This window comes from Aethalodelphis obliquidens, unplaced genomic scaffold (assembly GCF_003676395.1).
Source record: "Aethalodelphis obliquidens isolate GAN/ISIS:26980383/991018 unplaced genomic scaffold, ASM367639v1 scaffold25, whole genome shotgun sequence".
Classification (NCBI taxonomy): Eukaryota; Metazoa; Chordata; class Mammalia; order Artiodactyla; family Delphinidae; genus Aethalodelphis; species Aethalodelphis obliquidens.
In genome coordinates this window covers 23,013,976-23,034,170 of record NW_020837969.1, presented here as the reverse complement: position 1 = coordinate 23,034,170, position 20,195 = coordinate 23,013,976, and the positions used below count along the sequence as shown (strand labels likewise).

The 20,195-nt window shown below is 39.3% G+C and overlaps 1 protein-coding gene across 2 annotated transcripts; it reads left to right on the top strand.

Annotated features, from left to right (window-relative positions):
* Window positions 1-868: 868 nt before the first annotated feature.
* SARAF (store-operated calcium entry associated regulatory factor) lies at window positions 869-18,777 on the top strand. 2 transcript variants are annotated; one of them, XM_027122754.1, is made up of 7 exons: window positions 869-1,162; window positions 1,518-1,636; window positions 9,346-9,524; window positions 12,703-13,120; window positions 15,652-15,781; window positions 16,409-16,554; window positions 17,937-18,777. In XM_027122754.1, the coding sequence occupies exons 2-7, from the start codon at window positions 1,582-1,584 to the stop codon at window positions 17,960-17,962; spliced, it is 954 nt and encodes a 317-aa protein (XP_026978555.1). In that variant the 5' UTR covers window positions 869-1,162; window positions 1,518-1,581; the 3' UTR covers window positions 17,963-18,777. The 2 variants fall into 2 exon arrangements, with proteins under 2 accessions (XP_026978555.1, XP_026978554.1); XM_027122753.1 differs by lacking the exon at window positions 1,518-1,636 and having other exon boundaries at window positions 871-1,162.
* The last annotated feature ends 1,418 nt before the right edge of the window (window positions 18,778-20,195 follow it).

Below are 20,195 nucleotides of genomic sequence, written 5' to 3'. Positions count from 1 at the left end.
TTAATCAAATTAGTGAATGATGTTCCTCAAAACAGAAACAGGGCATTTGCATCCACTGTTCCCCAGGCGGTGAAGGCGCTCCCCCGATCTTTGTATTTTCTCATCATTCAGGTCTCAAAGCTTCAAAATCACTTCCTCAGCAAGGCCTTCCCTGAAGTTGGCTCCTAGTCTCTACTGTATCACCCTGTTTTATTTTGATCAATGCACTTATCACTATTATTTTTATTTATTAATTTATTATTTAATTTTGTTTATCTTAGTTCTCATCAGTGTAAGCTCCATGAGTACAGGGACCTTGTCTGCATACTCCAAGCTGAAAACAGCGCCAGACACATACTAGGCGTTCAACCTATATTTGTTGAATGAATGAATGAAGGAGAGAAATCCAGGACTCTCAGACCTCAAAGATAATGCCTATGCACTCTTAACTGTTTTCCCTGGCTGGTTCTTTATTTAGGTGGTAGTTTCTCCTCCGGATATCTTGTAAATTCCCACTGTCTCCACGTGGAAGGAAATATGTAAAGGTTCTGAGCTTCTGAAACCAGACAATATATTTCCGTGCTGCCTCTCTCAAATCCACTCTGTATTTAGCAAACTAATGGAACACAAATCATGCGCCAGACGCTATGCTAGTTGCTGAAGACGTGAAGTTGGGTAAGGCACAGTAGCGTCCCTCGGGAAGGTTATTAAGGTTTTGTAAATAACGTGACTACACTTAGATTTTGCGTTGTGATGGTTTCAGTCTTCGCGCTGAACCTTTAGGAGGGCGGCCCTAGGCCCCGCCCACAGCCTCTGCGTCCCGCCCTTGGCTCCGCCCCCAACGTCGGCACCCCGCCCTCGACTCCGCCCGCAGCGACCACTCCAGTTCCCCCACGGGCCGCCGCTGTAGTGACGTCAGACTGGCGCACGGACCTTCCCTGCAGCAGGGGTCCTGCGGTAGACCTTTCTTTTTCCGCGGCGGAAGCTGCCGGCGTCGGTGCTTAACGGTGCGCGGCCTTCCGCAGCCAGGGTTCCGACCTGCGAGCTCCCGGGAGCCGCGCGCCATCTTCACCGAGCGCCATGGTTTCGGCCGGCGGGCCGGAAGCGGCTGGACGCTGCGCTCTGTTCAGCCTCCTTTTGCTTCTGTTGATCGCGGGCTCTGCCCGGGGCTGGAACGACCCTGGTGAGTGCTGCCTTCACTCCCCCCTTCCTGCTGCCTTCAAGCAGCGCTAAGAGGCTCCACCATTTCTGTTCGCCGCCCCTTGAGCCCTTCTACCCTAATTCCTCATTTCCATCCTCCTCGCTGTTCATCTGTGCCCTGCCTGGCCTCTTTGCTCTTCCCAGACGTCCTCCTGGACGAGTGTGGACTGTTGGGGAGTGGGCGGGGCGGGACTACTCTAGTGTTGTTAATGTTCCCTTCTCCCTTGCTTGGACTCCCAGAATTTGCCCACCTTCTTCTTTCTCGGGCTACAGCCCTCATCCCCTGGGTCTGGCTGGAAAGCTCGACCCTCACCTGCGCATTTTGCTTTGTTGTCAAGACTGTCTGATGTCATCGTCTCTGACTCTTGTCATGGCTGCCTGTTGCTGTACCTGGCAGTTGCCATGGCACCGGCAGTCCTTGAGTCACACTTCGTGGACAGGGCTGCAAACCTTGGAGGTAGGTTAGCAGAATCATGGACTGTACTATTTATGTGATCACAACTCACGCTGCTTATTCTGACCATTACAGTGACGTTCATTGCGTTACACCAGCTTTTCCTGTTGAATTAAAAAAAATTTTTTTTTTGTGATGGTACACGATAAGTGATTTCTAGGAAAAATAGTTCTTTCATATCACTATGTTATTAGAATTGTCTAACGAATTTTTATGGGATCGAGAATATTCCATGTAATTAATACATATGTGTGTGTATATATATGTATACATACATACATACAGTTTTCCATTTAATAAATGATGCATGCTGTTAAGTTGGAGTGATGTAAAAAATGACTTTCAAACAATGAAAACATCATTTTTGTTTTGGGGAGTAAAGATGTTAAAAGCATGGAAAGTGTACCCATATTGCAGTCGTGATTTGGTGATAGGAAATGCCTGTGTTTTTGAACTTAAGCAACAGATTTATTTCTGAAGCTTCTTATTTTTTATTCTTAAATGCTAAAATGAGAGAGAAGGTGCTATTTGTAAGTACTTGATTTTGAGTACTCCTTTGATGTGGATGTTTTATTACTAATTAATAAAAAGCCAAGTTGGATTTAAATGTCTGTACATTTTCCTTATGTATTTCTAGAAAGTTTTATATAGATAGAAGACTTTGATCAGAATTACAGTTTAAAAACTGGATTAAAACATTAGTTGAACTCTCAATCAATTCTTGAATAAAAAGAGGAGGTTTTTAAAAAAAATGGTTTACAGATGAAGAGTCAGGGGAATAAAAAAACGGAGCCAAATTTAAACTAATGATGAACCTTTTCCTGGTAGTTCTTTGTCTACCTACTCTATAAAACTATTGTTCTGGAACAAAAGGCACAAAAATATTTTGCAGAGTAAACACAAACTACTTGGACTTAAATTTCTTTTGAGGAACTATTTTATGAAGGCATTTTATTGAGTTAGTTTTTTCAAGTAGTTTTATCAAGCAGTAGTCAGTCCCTCGTTTGTCTTTTGTTTGACTTTGGTTGTACTCACTTTGTCTTTAGCTAACATAAAGCAAAAATTTGTCCAGAAAAAAAAAAATTGTACCAGTTCTAAAGAGATTACCTAAAAATTTTCACAATTCTTTATTGAGCTGCTTTGTATTTGTCACTCTTCTGGGTGTTGGGAATATTGCAGTGAACAAAACAGTGTTTTGCCCTGGAGTTTACACCTATTGAGGAGAAATAGAAAATGAACAAATCAGGTAAATAGCGGGTCATATTGTGAATAGTGGTTTGGACATTGATAAAAACAGGGTAAGGAGGACAGGGTGTGCAGGCAGAAGCAGGGATTTTCAAAATATACGTTAGTCAGGGAAGAAGTCACTGTTAAGGTGACATTTGATGAGAACCCTGAAGGGATGGGTCTGCTATGACCTGTATTCTATCCCATTCTATTCTGTTCTATATATTTTTAATATCTGTTTTTTTTTTTCTTTTTCTTTTTTTTGCGGTACATGGGCCCCTCACTGTTGTGGCCTCTCCCGTTGCGGAGCACAGGCTCCGGACGCGCAGGCTAAGCGGCCATGGCTCACGGCTTAGCCGCTCCACGTCATGTGGGATCTTCCCGGACCGGGGCACGAACCCGTGTCCCCTGCATCGGCAGGCGGACTCTCAACCACTGCGCCACCAGGGAAGCCCTAATATGATCTGTATTTTAAAGGCACATTCTGTCTGCTCTGTGGAAAACAGACTGTGGGAGTGAGAGTGGGTGGGGGGAAGCTGGGAGGCCAGTGAAGGGACTGCTTGTACAGTAAGTCCCGAGAGTGGTGATGGTTGGCGGCGGGGGCGGGGGGGGAAGCAGTGCAGTTGGTGAGAGTGGTGGGCTTCTCAGCTGTTCTGAAGGTGGAGATGACATGATACTCTGAGGGATTAGATATAGGGGTTAGAGGAGGAGAGAAGACAAAGATAACTCCAAGGTTTTGGATCTTGAGTGACTAGAAGGATGGAATTACCCTTTCCTGAGATGTGGGATTGTGGGAGAATCAGGCTTGGGGGAGTTTGGTTTTGTTCATCTTAAGTTTGAGACCTGCAAGTGGATTTTGACTTGTGAGTCTGGACTTCAGGGAAATGTGTGTCATCCTTGACTGATGTACTAGTGGAGTAAGGTTGTGAGCATTTTGTTCTTAGACCTTGTCTTAGTTCGAGCTGCTATCACAAAATACCACAGACTGGGTGGTAAGCAGCATTTATTCCTTGCATTCTGAGGCTGGGAAGTCTGAGATCAAGGTGCGAGCATGTTTGGTGTCTGGAGAGGGCCCTCTTCCTGCTCTGCAGATGACTGTCTTCTTGTTATGTTCTCACATAACAAGAGTTGGGGTGGGGCGGGGTGGGGGTAGGTGGGATTGAGTGGGTGGATGGGGGCCCTGGTCTCTTCCTCTTCCTACATGGGCACTAATCCCATCACTGGGGCTCCATCCTCATGAGCTCATCTAAAACTAATCACCTCCTGAAGGCCCTGCCTCCAAATGCCACCACATTGGGGATTAAGGCTTCAACATATGTATTCTGATTACAAAACATAGTAACCTTTAGGATCTCTAGGGAGGAAAGATGCTGTAGAGTCATGGTAATGATAACACATAGGTATATGGCTCCTTAAACATTGTCAATAATATTTATCATACTTGATCACCTATTATGTGTCGAGTACTCTGCCAGATAATTTTAGTAAATCATATCTAAACTTCACAGTCAATTTTAAGGTTGATATCGTTTTAACTTTACAGGTCATTTCTATACAGATAAATTGACTTGGCCAAAGTCATATAGCAAGTTGGTGGTGGGAATTTAGTTCAGTGTTCTTTGCATTATCTCAGCCCTGCTACAACAAATTCAAGTTGTTATTATTCCCATGATTTAGTTTAATAATATTCTGATTTTTTAAACCATTGAACATTTTCATTGTTATAATTTTTTATTTATTAGGAGGTAGTTTGAGTTTAATATAGCATACTTTATTTTAGTATAGTTCTTGGAAATTTAGATATTTGGATCATGTGGAATTAAATTTTTATATAGCTTCAGGTGGATTTTATTCTAGCTGTGTAGTCAGTTATGACAAAACCATTTATTAAAGAAGACATCCTTTTTCCACTAAATTGAAAAGCCTGCTTTTGCTGGTTGGAGAAGAGTTTCCTTTCATTTAAGGAGTAGTCTCAGAATCACTATTCTGTACAGTATTACCGAGATCCCACTTGAGGCTACTGCAACTCATTGTAACTCAGACCCAATTTACTCTACTTCTTAAATTACTTGTGGGTTTGAGATGCATCATTTGTCTTTCCTCACACAGGCTAAGCAGGGCAGAAAGAGTTGTGCAGAATATTGAGTTTTGTCAACGGTAAAGGATGCCATTGTGCTTTGTTTTATAAATAAAATATGGTGATGCTTGATAAAAAAAAATACACCTAGAACACAAAAAACCCACTTTATCTTGTATTGAATTTCCACATATATCTGGATTTATTTCTAGACTTTCTTTTGTTTCACAGTTCACTTGTCTGTTTCTGTTACTATCCCATACTATTTTGATTATTTTAATTTTATAGTAAGCTTTATTATTTGGTAAAACAATGCATTTTTTTTTTTTTTTTTGCGTTACATGGGCCTCTCACTGCTGCGGCCTCTCCCGTTGCGGAGCACAGGCCCCGGATGTGCAGGCCCAGTGGCCATGGCCCACGGGCCCAGCTGCTCCATGGCACGCGGGATCCTCCCAGACCGAGGCACGAACCTGCGCCCCCTGCATCGGCAGGCGGACTCCCAACCACCGCGCCACCAGGGAAGCCCCATTTTTTAAAAATTGACATATTATTGACTTATAATATTAGTGTCATGTTTACAACATATTAGTTTAATATTTTTATAGATTATACTCCATTTAAAGTTATTACAAAACAATGGCTCTATTTCCTTGTGCTGTACAATATATCCTTTTTGCTTATTTAAGCAATGTATTCTTTTTTTTTTTTCGGTACGCGGGGCTCTCACTGTTGTGGCCTCTCCCGTTGTGGAGCACAGGCTCCGCATGTGCAGGCTCAGTGGCCATGGCTCATGGGCTCAGCCGCTCCGCGGCATGTGGGATCCTCCTGAACCGGGGCACGAACCCGTGTCCCCTGCATCGGCAGGCGGACTCTCAACCACTGCGCCCCCAGGGAAGCCCTTAAATGTTGATATATTTTAATGTAAGTTACAGGCATCATGATAGGCCATAACTAAATCCTTCAGTATAAGCCTTTTTTTAATGAACTTTTCCCCACCTAGTAAAAATAACATTACATCTAACAAAATTGACCCTAATTTCTTAATATCAACTAATTACTCATTCCATAGCCAGATATCACAGTTGTCCCTAAAATGTCTAAACTAGTTTGTTCAAACCAGGGCCCAGTCCAGGACCAGTCATTGCATCTGACTGAATTATTCCTTAAGTCTTTTGAAAATGTAGAATGGTCTCTTTTTTCATGCTCCTGCTTTGCTGAAGGGATTGGGCCAGTTATCCTTTAGAATATCCTACGTTCTGGATTCTGTTTTCTCATGACATTGTTTTAGCATTTTTTTTTCTTCCTTGTATTTCTAGTAAGCTGAATGCTAGGTCCAAAGGATTGATTAGATTCATATTAAATACTTCTGAGGATTACATCATAGGAGATGGTGTAATATCGATCTTTATACCGTTAGCAGTGCTAAGTTTGACTAGTGGATTACAGTGGCTTATTTCTCACCTGTGAAGTTACATTTTTCCCCTTTTGTGACTAGAGAGCACTCCATGTAATGTTACTTGGCAGTATACCAATATCCATTCACTTAATGATTTTAAAACTAATTAATCCTTTTCTGAATCTGTTTATTTAGGGGTTGTAAGATGGTGATTTTTCTAATTCTATCACTTCTTCTGCATTTATTGATTGATATTCTTCAGTAAAGTTGAGATTTTCCTTATCAACTGAGGCTATTTCAGATTATGGTTCTGGCTGGAAAGTCAGGATAAACATTTAATTTAAAATCTTTAATTGCTAGTTTTCAAAGTGAGGTAGTTGGTAGCCACTTTAAGTATAGACAAGTGAGTTTTTGGCTTTCCCTTTAAGTATTATTATGGATTCTTGGGTTTTCATAGATTGAACATGATTTGCCAAGTATAGTCACTATCTTGCTGGTCAGTCTTGCTTTTGGTGTCTTAAGATCTTTCCCATCCCAGGATCATAAACATATTCTTTCTTTTTGTGTTTTCTTCTAGTACTTTTAATTTGTTGTTCATTTTGTGGTAAGTGTTTAACCATCAGGGATTAATTTTTATACATTGTGCACATGATCAGTTTTCCTAATCCTGTGTTACTGTTTACATTATTATAGATTTAATTACAGATATGTTTTGATTGCTGTAACCCAATTTTCCTTTCTTTGTTGTTACTGGTTTTCAGCTGTCTTTTTACCATTTTATATGTTATTATATTACTTTATATTATTATATTTCTAGTTTTATTGTATTTTGGTGAGAGAAGGGTGACCAGTAAGTCTCAGCTTAGTCAAATTTATTAAGCTCATTTTTTGGTAAATAAATATAAATAAGATCTGTATTTGCTGACGTGAGGGAATATCCTTGATGTCTGATTAAGTGCAAAAGCATGTGAAGAGTAATGTGTACTGTATGATTCAATTTTATAAAAATAAACTAACAAAAATCAAAACAACCCCTGTATATGTATCTGTGTGAGCAAGAAGAAGGTCCTGACCAGGCTGCTAGTTTTGGTTATCACAGAAATGTGAAATTGGAGGAGGAATGGATTTCTCTTTTTAAAAGGAAAAAGTGTTACTTTTAGATTTAAAAAAATTGTGAAATATGTATATGTATGTATGTGTGTATGTATATATGTGTGTGTATGTATGTGTGTATATATATGTATATGAATGAAAAGAGCTTGGGAGACCATCTAGGGATGTAGCTTCTTCTCAAGCAGCTTTCACCTTGTAGTGCTTACTTTAGTCAGCTCCAATTCAAGAGCTGCCGTTTCCTATTGCTTTTAGGGATTCCATTATGTGTGTCAGGTTGGTTCTCAGTTTTCCCACTTGCTGGTCTGGCACTTCACTTATATTTAGGACTAGTCACCTAACTATTGGTCCATCTGCTTTCACCTTCCAAAATTCTGTTACCATCTCCTTTTCTGTTTTGCCTGACCTTGTTTGTTCACATCGGCAAAACAATTCATTTATTGTACTTTCAGTGGAATTTGAGAGGCAGCAAATTTTGCTAATTTAATAGGGAATTGGGTGCTAACAAAATGGTGGAAAGTGATGTCTGCTACATCTGCAGCAGTGAACACTGGATGGCTCACATCAAGCCTTTTTGCATCCACGACGCTAATTACGGAGTACTGGACAGTGTCAGGAAAACCCTGAGCCCCCATGACTGCCTGCTAGCCTGGGCACAGTCTGAGTTTAAGCTCTGATCTCCGGATCTCGCTTAAGTCCCTCTGACTTAAGCGAAAGTCCCGAAATCACTTTTGGGATTTGTAGCTGCAAGAGGTTTTAGGAGTCTTTTAGCTTTGCAAGAAGTCATACCAGTTTGAGGGCAAAATGGGTGTTGAGTGAACCAATCCGCAGTATCTTCCATCATAATCTGAGGATGATAAGTAGGAAGACTATTCATTTTCCAATAACACTTCAAAATTCACTTATGTATTGATACATCAGTGCCGGCCATAATTTCCTTGTTTTGACTTCTTCTTTTTAAACTGCTTTGTCAATATGATTTTTAATTTGTGAAATAGTTTAACTTTTTAATTTTTAAAATTGTGAAATATTTAAAATATTTAAACCCACAGAAGTACACAATGAAAACCCACGTACTCACCACCCAGTTTTATTGAATCTTTACATTGTACTATATTTGCAAGCAAACCTCCCCCCTGCAAAGTAATAAAACATTAGAGATAGAGAGCGAAAGTCTCTGCTCTCCCTCTGTCCTCAGTGGTGCTCTGAATTTGATGCTTAGTTATTCCTATGCATGTTTTCATACTACTGGTATTTACACGTGTAGACCTTAACAATATGTAGTACTGTTTTGCCAGTTTTCGCGGTTTATGTAAAGCCATCCTACTAAACATTCTAGAACTTGCATCTTGCTTAAAATGTTTTTACTATTTCTATTCTGATACATGAATTCTAGTTCACTCATTTTAACTGCTGTAGAATATTCCACTTTGTGAATAGGCCAAAATTTTATTAAACCGTTCATCTGTTGACAGACGTTTAAGTCATTAAGTGTGCTTCAGGAACATTCATGTATATGTTTTGCTATTTTAATTAACCATTGATATTATTGTCAATTGTCATACAGTAGTACAACGTTTCAGGTTAATGAACTTTTGGTTCTGATTTTGCAAAAATTATGTGGAACTCACGATATAGAAGCAGTTTAGGGGACATCAATCCTGAAATGAAGGGAGACCTTAAAGGAGTGACTTTCTGACTTTTGTGCAAAAGGCGTGAAGGTTGTTGCGATAGCTTTGGGATTTGGGAAACTGTTCCATCTTCTCTTCCTTAGTCATCCTCAAAAGGCAAGAAAGAGCCTTACTTTTGAAAGTATTTTCGATGATAAGAGTTTTACTACAATGAATCTTTCTATATGACAAGATATTTACCATCTGTTTATCTGTGTTCTTACTGTTTCAGACAGAGTATTGTTGCGGGATATAAAAGCTCTTACCCTCCACTATGACCGCTATACTACTTCCCGTAGGTTGGATCCGATCCCACAGTTGAAATGTGTTGGAGGCACAGCTGGATGTGATTCTTATACCCCCAAAGTCATACAGTGTCAGAACAAAGGCTGGGATGGTTATGATGTACAGGTAATACTCTTTATGTTGATGGAAGTCTAAATGGAATCCTTTTCAGTGAAGTGTTTATTAAGACATTATTCAGTATTTTGGGGAAGTACATATAGAAAATCTCTGGTTACCTAAAATATATAAATATAAATCAGTGATTCGGTCTCTGAAAGGAACATCCTCTGAAAGAAATGAACTGATTTTAAAGCCTGGAAATATTCATTGTAATCTTTATACCAAAACTTTCTCATAAAACATTAGTAAATTTTCAAAATTTTTCTTATACTTGGGGGTGGGGGGTAGAGGATTTCTTTTGATTGTCATTTCTCTGTCGTTCCTCAAAGAATACCAACCTATCCTTAAAAAATAAAGTTAAGATGATAAGGAATTGTAGATTGTAAGTGGGGGTGGGGTTCCTGTGTCCCTATTGTGCTTCAAATGCTTGATTTTAAAAAGTTGTTTTAGAGCTGAGGGTGGTTACTTACGAGTGAAAGCATTTCAGTGGGCTTCATTGTCTTCAGGTCTTTGGCATTTTGTACTTAGGATAGACCACCTCCTTGAAGTTCCAAAATTTGTTATCCTTTAGAAATGGAATAGATTTGAAGTAAATTCAGTTTAAATCAATACGAATAGATTTCGACTTCGTATTCTGCCTGCTTTCAGAAAGGATTTAAGATGGTTGGTCATTCGGCCAGAAACTTGCTTTGACAGTTTTCCCTTCCATCAGAGTGATATTCTTGTTTGATACAACCTTTGTGCCTAGTGTATGCAGTTCAGGGAGAGAGTTCATATTTGCTTGGTGATATGTATTTCACAACATTTTTTCCTAGTCTTGCTAACCAAATCACAGAATCTTCAGGTTAAAGCTGAAATTACTTTTACTTTTATATTACTTTTTAGTCTTGATGGAAAAAAGTCATTCATTAAACATACATTAAACAGTATTATACAAAAATGAATGATGGAGTCACAACCCTCAAGAAACTCTCTTCCTAGGAGAATAGATAAGACAAGCACTCACATTACATCTAGGTGCCAACAAAGTATTGTAAAGTCACGTCCAGCTTGGGGGATTGGGAAAGACTTGAAGAAGAAAGTATTATATGTACTGTGTTAGTAAGGAAGGATAACATTTTTAGAGCTGAAGAGATAGAGAAGGGAGTGAATGGCATGAGCAAAGAAGTATAGAGGATGTCATACATTGACTTATGTTTAGTAGCAGGAGAGAGCCTCTTCTAATTCCAAGAGTATAAATATAATAATTAGAAGCCACTTTTAGTATATGCTATTAAGAAAATGACAATTAACATGAAATACCGATAGACATTGAGTTTATTTACCTAAATCAACAAGCTTATAAGTCTTCCTCCAAACAAAATTATTTAAAAAATGGAATAGTGTAGAACAACAACAACAAAATAGAAAAATTGTATATTATCCAAATTAAAAACTTTTAGGCTTCAACAGACACCATCAAGAAAGCGAAAAGGACACACACAATAGGAGAAAGCTTTTGCAGTCATATATCTGATTGGGGACTTGTGTCCAGAGTATATGAAGAACTATTACAACTCAGTAAGAAGACATATAACCAAATTTAACAGTGGGTAAGGCATCTGACTAGACATTTCTCCAAAGAAGATATGCAGATGGCCAATAAACATGTGAAAAAATGTTCAGCATCATTAGCTGAAAAACTGTGCAGCATCAGGGAAATACAAATCAAAACCACAGTAAGACACCAGTTCCTACAACAGGATGCCTGTGATCAGAAAGGCTAGTAGCAGGTGTTGGTGCGGATGTGGAGAGACCCTCATACACTGCCATTAGGGATGTGAAACGGCGCAGCCACCTTGGAAAACGCGCAGTTTCTCAAAGGTTTAAACGTAGAGTTACTGAATGCCTAGTCATTCGACTCCTAGGTGTGTACCCAAGAGACTTGAAAATGTGTGTCCACACAGAAACATACTAAACGTTGTAGCAGCGTTATTCATAAAAGGCAAAAAGTAGAAACAACCCAAGCGTCCATCGTTGATGAATGAAGAAACAAAATGTGGTATATCCATACGATGGAATGTTATTTAGCCATAAAAAGGAATGAAGTGCTGATTTATGCTACAACACGTGTGAACCTTGAAAACATTCTGCCAGGTGAAAGAAGCCAGTCACGTAGGACCACGTATTGTATGATTCCGTTTACATGAAATGTCCAGAATAGGGGAATCCTTGCAGACAGATTGGTGGTTGCTTAGAGCTAAGAGACCTGGGGGGAAACAGGAAGTGACTGCTAAAGGAGATGAGATTTCTTTTGGGGGCGATGAAAATATTCTAAAATTGATTGTGATGATGGTTGCACAGCTCTGTGAATACACTAAAAACCATTGAAATGGGTGAGTGTCTAGTATGTGAATTATATCTGAATAAAGCTGATATAGTGTACCTGAAGTTTGAAAGAGGAAGATAATTTGTCCAAAAAAGAGAAAAGCGATAGAACCAATCAGATCTCTTTTGGCTTATATCTTTTTTAATGTTGATAGAGAAGCATATTACCTACTCAGCTCAAAGTAGTTATAGAATTCAAACTAGACCTGGGCTTTTTTTTTTATGCTGGAAAATTTTGAGGCTAGCATAGATTCTTTTTGCAGTTTTTCTAAATGTCTTTTTAAAAAAACTTAAGAAAATTACTTAATGGATTGGACCTTGGGGAAGGTAGTCCATGGTTTTTATAGAATTTGTGTAGGAAGTTTTTCTCAAAAGGTTGTATCAACAGCTACCAGATATTCATATATGATGCTGATATTTGAGCCTTAATGTTGAAAATTTTTAAAGAAAGCATTTTTAAAGAAAGCATCTTCAACAGTAGTTAAAAAGTTGACATTTAAAAAATTTGCTTAAAATTAATAAATTAGGGAATGCTTAATATATACAAAAGAATTCTTTACATCTATATGTAAGGAATAAGGAATAGTAATAAAATGAGCACTCATGTACCCACCACCTAGCTTAAGTAGAATGTTAATATCACCAGTATCTTGGAAGCCCCTGGTTTGCCCTCCCCCAGCACAGAAATACTCGTCCTGAATTATCATTCCCTCGCTTCATTTTGCTGTTTTATGACAGCTATTTAGCCCAAATAATATATATTAAATGAAAAAAAAATCTTTTGGTTCTAATAACCTGTTTCTACTTTTCTTCACAGTGGGAATGTAAGACCGATTTAGATATCGCGTACAAATTTGGAAAAACTGTGGTGAGCTGTGAAGGCTATGAATCCTCTGAAGACCAGTATGTACTGAGAGGTTCCTGTGGCTTGGAGTATCACTTAGATTACACGGAGCTTGGCCTGAAGAAATCGAGAGAGTCTGGAAAAAACCATGGCTTTAACTCTTTCTCTGATTATTATAATAAGCTGTACTCCCGAGAATCTTGTAGCATCAGTGGAGTGCTTACCATCGTGGTGCTACTTGCTATTGCCTTTGGAGTTTATAAATTCTTCCTTAGTAATGGTCATGATTCTCCTCCACCATATTCTGAGTATCCTCCATATTCTCATCGTTATCAGAGATTCACCAATTCTGAAGGACCCTCTCCTGCAGGCTTTAAGTCTGAGTTCACAGGTATGTTTTCCTAGGCAATGGCAGTAGGTAGGATAGAAGTCAGGTAGTGAATCCTGTGCTGGTTTCTGATATAGAAAATGGTTGCATTGGGAAACCAAAGCAGATTTGTCTTATTTTTTTACTTTCAACTTCTTTTACCTCTTCTGTTCTGTTTCTCTATAAGGTTAATTGTGATTACTATTTTAAGGATGCATGATTAAATTGCAAATCATCTCAATCAAACTTGATCAGATTTGGTAATAAGCATTTACCTTGAACTCTGTCTCGCAACACACATAAAATTTTATTCACTGAGTATTACAGAGGTCAACATAAAAGTAAAACAATTAAATTTCCAGAAGAAAACATAGGAAAATATTTGTCAGGGTAGGCAAAACTTTCTTAGAATGCAAAAAATACCAGTCAAAAAGAAAAGAGGGATAAATTAGACTTTATTTAAATTAAGAATGTCTAGTCATCAAAGACAACATTAAGAGAGTGAATAGGCGAGCCACAGACTGGGAGAAGGTATTTGTAAAACATATTTTCAACAAAGCACGTGTATTTACAGTACATAAAGAACTCCCACAAATCTGAGAAAAGACAGACAACCTAATTAAAAAAATGGACAGGGGATTTGAACAGCCATTTTATAGTAAAAGAAGATATCCAGATGTCCAATAAAAGTTTGAAAAGGTGTTCAGCATCATTAGTCTTCAGGAAAATGCAGATTAAAATCTGAGTTCTTAATTAACCACCATTTAATCATCTTAATGGCTAACATTAAAAAGACAGAGTACCAAGTAATGGCAAGGATGTAGTTAACTGGAACTTGCTGGAAGGAGTTAAAAGGATAAAACACTTTGGAAAACTGTCAGTATCTACTGAAACTAGACATACGCCATCCAATGACCCAGCAATTTCATTCCTAGATGCATACCTAAGAGAAATGCATGCATGTGTGTGCAAAAAGATCTGCACAAGAATGTTCACAGCAGCTGTATTCACAGCAGCCAAAAACTAGAAATAGAATGTCTGTAAACATTAGAATGAGACAAAGTGTTTTTTTTCACACATTGGACTACTTACTATACATAAATTTAGAAAAAAACAAAACCAAAACTGATATATGCAGTGGTGGAGGTCGACTCTCATGGACATAATGATACACCAGAAGAGTACCTCCGTATGATTCTATTTATAAAAAGTTCAAGAATGGGTAAAACCAAAGTGTGGTGAGAAAAGTCAGAGTCGGCTTCTCTCCGACATGGGTGGGTATCTATGGGGAGTTGTCGTGAGGGAGTCTCTGCGTGCTAGAAAGGTTTTACTGATGTGGGTAGTGATTACATGCATGGGTACATACATACAGATTTATTATGCTGTACATGTGGGATTAGCACAGTTCCCTTTATGTATATGATACAGCAATTTAAGAAAAACTTCCTCTGAGCAGAAGATATATATTTTTTTTGGTCCCTTGTAAGACCTGACTTCCCAACCAACAAATATCCTCCACTTGGATTCCTCCATTAGACACTCAGGTACAGCTCTCAACCTGGAGCTTCTAGACGTGTCCACACAGTAGAAAGGAAGTAGCTCTGACGCGTGGGGTCGTCTTCTAGTAGCTGATCTGGAGCAGGGCAGATGTGACCTTACGGGAAGAAACCACCCTCCCCTGCCTTAAAAACATATCCCTCCTTTTCCTTGTGTTTGGGAAAGGCAGGTGCTCCTTAGTTACAAACCAGTATTTTATTTTATTTTATTTATTTATTCATTTATTTATTTTTTGGCGGTATGCAGGCCTCTCACTGTTGTGGCTTCTCCCGTTGCGGAGCACAGGCTCCGGACGCGCAGGCTCAGCGGCCATGGCTCACGGGCCCAGCCGCTCCGCGGCATGTGGGATCTTCCCGGACCAGGGCATGAACCCGTGTCCCCTGCATCGGCAGGCAGACTCTCAACCACTGCGCCACCAGGGAAGCCCTAAACCAGTATTTTATAAATACACTTTTTGAATACACTTGTTTATAAGTTGAAGTATTATTATTTTTTATTTTTATTCTTTTTAAAAATTTATTTTTGGCTGCGTTGGGTCTTCGTTGCAGTGCGCAGGCTTTCTCTAGTTGCAGGCAGCAGGGGCTACTCTTCGTTGCAGTGCGCAGGCTTCTCATTGTGGTGGCTTCTCTTGTTGCGGAGCACAGGCTCTAGGCGTGTGGGCTTCAGTAGTTGCAGCATGCAGGCTCAGTAGCTGTGGCTCGCGGGCTCAGTAGTTGTGGCTCATGGGCTCAGTAGTTGTGGCTTGCGGGCTCTAGAGCATAGGCTCAGCAGTTGTGGTGCACAGGCTTAGTTGCTCCTTGGCACGTGGGATCTTCCTGGACCAGGGCTCGAACCCTGGTCCCCTGCATTGGCAGGCGGATTCTTAACCACTGTGCCACCAGGGAAGTCCCCTGAGTATTATTATTAAAGCATACAGATGAAACAATTGAAATGTCATATTATCTTTAGTTCTGTAGACTATGGTTTAAGAGAGAATACATAATCATTTTTATTTTTAGGACCGCATGGTGCAACTTCTGGTTTTGGCAGTGCTTTCACTGGACAACAAGGACATGAAAATTCAGGACCAGGGTTCTGGACTGGCTTGGGAACTGGAGGAATATTAGGATATTTGTTTGGCAGCAATAGGTAAGCTTTGCATTTATCTCACCTGCTCTTTAATTCAGCCTTTCTTTAGAGGCTTCTTTGTTTTACTTACAATTTGACTGGATTTGTTTTGTTAAGGAAAATAAATTATGGTGACATTACCCTATTAAATCAGATTCTCTGGGGATGGGAAAGAATGCCATCTGTGCTTTGATCAATATCATATGTGTTGTTTTCTTTCACATGTCATGCTTATAGATCTGAGTTAGAAGCAAGACTGTTGACTCGACATCTGAGAAGGCAGGAAAGAACACAACATTTGGGGCACAGTTGGCATTCTGGTTTGGTTGGAGAATGATAGAAGCAAGGGTGGAAAGAGCTTGTGACCAGATTTTGGAATGTCTTCAGTTTAAATAGTAGTTTAAGTTTAGATTGTATTTGAATGCGAATTCAGAAAGAAAGAACCTTTATTCCCTGTCATTTTCTTTCCTCATAGCAATGACCATAAGAATGGCAGAAATATAAAACAGTGTTTATGTTAATCCTAATATACCAGAACACTGAGGAAAAAACACTTGATAAAAATTGTTTTCTGATGGTTTAGGAATAGGAGGGTATTTAAAAATCATAGTCACAAGAAAAATGCCTGACACACTTTTGTCTTTATAGAGCAGCAACACCCTTTTCTGACTCGTGGTACCACCCATCCTCATACTCCAGCTCGTGGAATAGGCGTGCTTATTCACCACTTCGTGGAGACCCAGGAAGCTATTCAGCGTGTTCAAGCTCAGAGCCAAAAAGCAGAACAGCGTCAGGTGAGAGCAAAAAATCAAGAAGTTCCTATTCAGTGAAGTACAGAAACAACTTGGAACCTAGATGATTAACTATACATTTAGCAGTCATGGTTTTATGTGGTATACTCACCAGAAATATTAGTTGCACAATTAACTGAGATTAAAATATAATTCAGATCTATTCTTTCCTCCCACTTCTGTTCTTTAAAACTCAAACAGAAATTTGGTTTAGATTCATGTCTGTCACTAACCAAGGTTTTAACTTAAACCTTCCTGGACGTTGGTTTCCATGTATGTTTAATTCTGGTTAATCTCTAGGGGTCCTTTAAGCTCTAAAATGGGAATTTTCTAGGTAGAAGGTTGAACTTTTCAGTTTGGTAGAACTCAATAAAAATGTATTGAGCCATTATTTAAATCATTGTCAAAAATATGTTTATTGCAAGTGACTAAGAGGAAATTTTGTAAAGAAGCAGAGATAAAATTGAGTTAATATTCATACAGTGGAATACTGTGCAGCAGTAAGAATAAGTAAATAGTTGTATGCGATAATGTGGATAAATTTATCAGATGTAAAGAAAGAAGCCAGACACACAAGAATATGTACAATATAATTGCAACATTCATGTTTTATAAATATACATGTTTAAAAACAAGCAAAACTAATCTGTGGTGTTACATGTTAAGATAGTGGTTGCTTTGGGGGAGAAAAAGAAGTGGTAATAATTGAGAAGATATATAAAGATATAACTACGTAGGACATAATGTGACAAAAGGAACCACATTCTCAGAAACAAGAATTGTAAGAAACTGTATATATCAACTAGAAATGTATGGGACTTAGGTGAAGAAAATCATAAGACATTACCAAATAACCTACAGGAAGATCTGAGAAAAATTGAGTTTCCAGATGGGAACACTGTGGTCTTGTAACCTGTCTGTTAGCATGTTTGCATCTTGGGGGAGCTGGGGGTGCCTAGGTAACCTTTACCATCAAAAGTCCGTGACCCTCCCCCATGTTACTTCTATTTACCGCTGGAGTCGTGAGAGGTAGCAGGGCCTGGCTTAGGCTCCACTGGCCTCTCTGCTGTTTGGCTCAGACTTCGGGTCTTGCCTGTACCACGCTGGCCCCAGCACAGAACACATCTTTGGTCTCCTGACTAAAAGTTATTGCCAGCAAGCGTGTGTGTGTTTAGCAGACTTGATGCTGATTGGATGGCTGGAAGGGCTCTTGTGGGGAGTTGATGCACTGAGTCCTGCAGCCCTGGTCCACAAGTTCATTCTCTCCTTCTTCCCTCGTGGCTCGTATCATTTGCTAACAATAAACGTGTATTACTGTTGTAATTTTATAAGCAATTCTAATGCATTTTAAAAAACTAATATAAAATTTACTCTTCTCATTCTAGGATATGGTGGTACCAGAAGACGATAAGAAAGTAAAAAGTTGGGATCAAACACTGGATGCAAAACTTCTGATTTTTCATCACTTTCTCTTATAAAACGTGCCCCTTGCTAACAGCTGGGGAAAGAGAATATGCAAAAGTTCTGTGGTGTTTTGTCCTGTATAGCTTTTTGTGTTCTGTTATTTGAGGCTAGGGGTTGACATGACAAAATGCTTATCTAGAGAATCATGTTTGTGTAACATGCAGATGTATATTATAGTTTTTGAAAGTGATGACTACTGTAGAATGCTGAGAATGTATTGTGTGATTTCTGACACCTGTGATGCCATAAGAAGCATTAAGAATGAAGGCTTTATACCATTAGACACTGAGTACAGAAATTTTCAGTCTTAGGTGGTTTTAGTTGTTGATTCATTACATCATAGAAGCGATAATAATCTATTTGGTATGTGTTATTGGGTGTTTGCTGTTCTTCAAACATTTAAACCAAACTTTGGACTACTAATTATACTTCCTTGTGTGTTTTGATCACTTCTGAGCTCAGGAGCTTTGAACCTGTCAGTGGTGTGTGGGGTTCTGGTAAGTGAGAACTACCTTTTTAGGAAAAGGTAGAAAATAAGTATCTAGAAGGTTATTTTGAATGGCAGTGTGCTGACAAAAATGCTTGAAGCCTCCGTATTCATTTTTTTAAGAAGTAAAGTTCAAGTGCTTCAGCAAAGGTTTTCTAATAACAGAAGCATGTAGTTCTCTGTGGAATCTCAGATGTTGTAGCAGTCTGTGTCAGTCTTACATTAAAATGACAGAAAAAATAAAAACAAACAAAGGGTTTTATTCTTTCTTTCTACCAGCCTTGACACAAATTGGTGTTACTTTTTTACCTTTTTTTTTTCCAAAGGAAAGGGGGTTCATGCAGAAGTTCTCTCTCCCTAAACAATAATTTCCTGTGGTAGTCTTGCCTTAGCTCCAGGTCACACAAAAAACCTAAATTCAGGAATTCCCAGTTATGCTCATTAAACTTCATTATTCTGCTAGGAAAGACAAGAACAGATTTGTGTTGTTATTATCACTACATATACTACTAATTCTTTTTATTTATTTATTTATTTTCTTTTACTGAAGTATAGTTGCTGTAAAATATATGTTACAGATGTACAATATAGTGATTCACAATTTTTTTTTTTTTTTTTTTGCGGTGCGCGGGCCTCTCACTGTTGTGGCCTCTCCCATCGCAGAGCACAGGCTCCGGACGCACAGGCTCAGCGGCCATGGCTCACGGGCCCAGCCACTCCATGGCATGTGGGATCTTCCCGGACCGGGGCACGAACCTGCGTCCCCTGCATCGGCAGGCGGACTCTCAACCACTGTGCCACCAAGGAAGCCCAATGATTCACAATTTTTATATGTTTTAGTCCACTTATAGGTATTATAAAATATTGGTTTTATTCCCTGTGTTGTACAATATATCCTTGTAGCTTATTTTGTACCTAATAGTTTGTACCTCTTAATTCCCTACCCCTATATTACCCCTCTATCTCTCCTCTCTCCACTAGTAACCACTATTTTGTTCTCTATATCTGTGTAGATACTAATTCTTATACCTACAGTAGTCATTGTACCTTAACCAATGGGTTTCAGGATTCTTGCTTGCTTTTCTTTTTGTTTTGGCTGCACTGCCCACTGGACTGCCAGGGAATTCCCCCAGGATTCTTGCTTTCTTGAAAATTAAGGGTAATTTTGGAGAGCAATGCCAGCTTGTATTTTCCCTGACATAGAACTGCTCATGGTGGCATGCACAAGTATCTGGCTTGGTGACCTTTTGACATCAGAGGGCTGAAAACTCCACCTTCAGATCCTGTTAAGTGCCTGCATTTTTGAAACTAGAGGCCTGTAGCGTAGTCACACCTATGCAGAATGGGATAAATTGCCCAGCAAAGAAAAACCCAAGATACCAGTCAGATTTTTACCACAGTTATCTATGCTGTGTGGCTGACAGGGTCTTGGTGCTCTGGCCGGGTGTCAGGCCTGAGCCTCTGAGGTGTGAGAGCCGGGTTCAGGATATTGGACCACCAGAGACCTCCTGGCCCCATGTAATATTGGTGAGAGCTCTCCCAGAGATCTCTGTCTCAATGCTAAGACCCAGCTCCACTCAATGACCAGCAAGCTCCAGTGCTGGACACCCCATGCCAAACAACTGGCAAGACAGGAACACAACCCCACCCATTAGCAGAGAGGCTGCCTAAAATGATAATGAGTTCACAGACA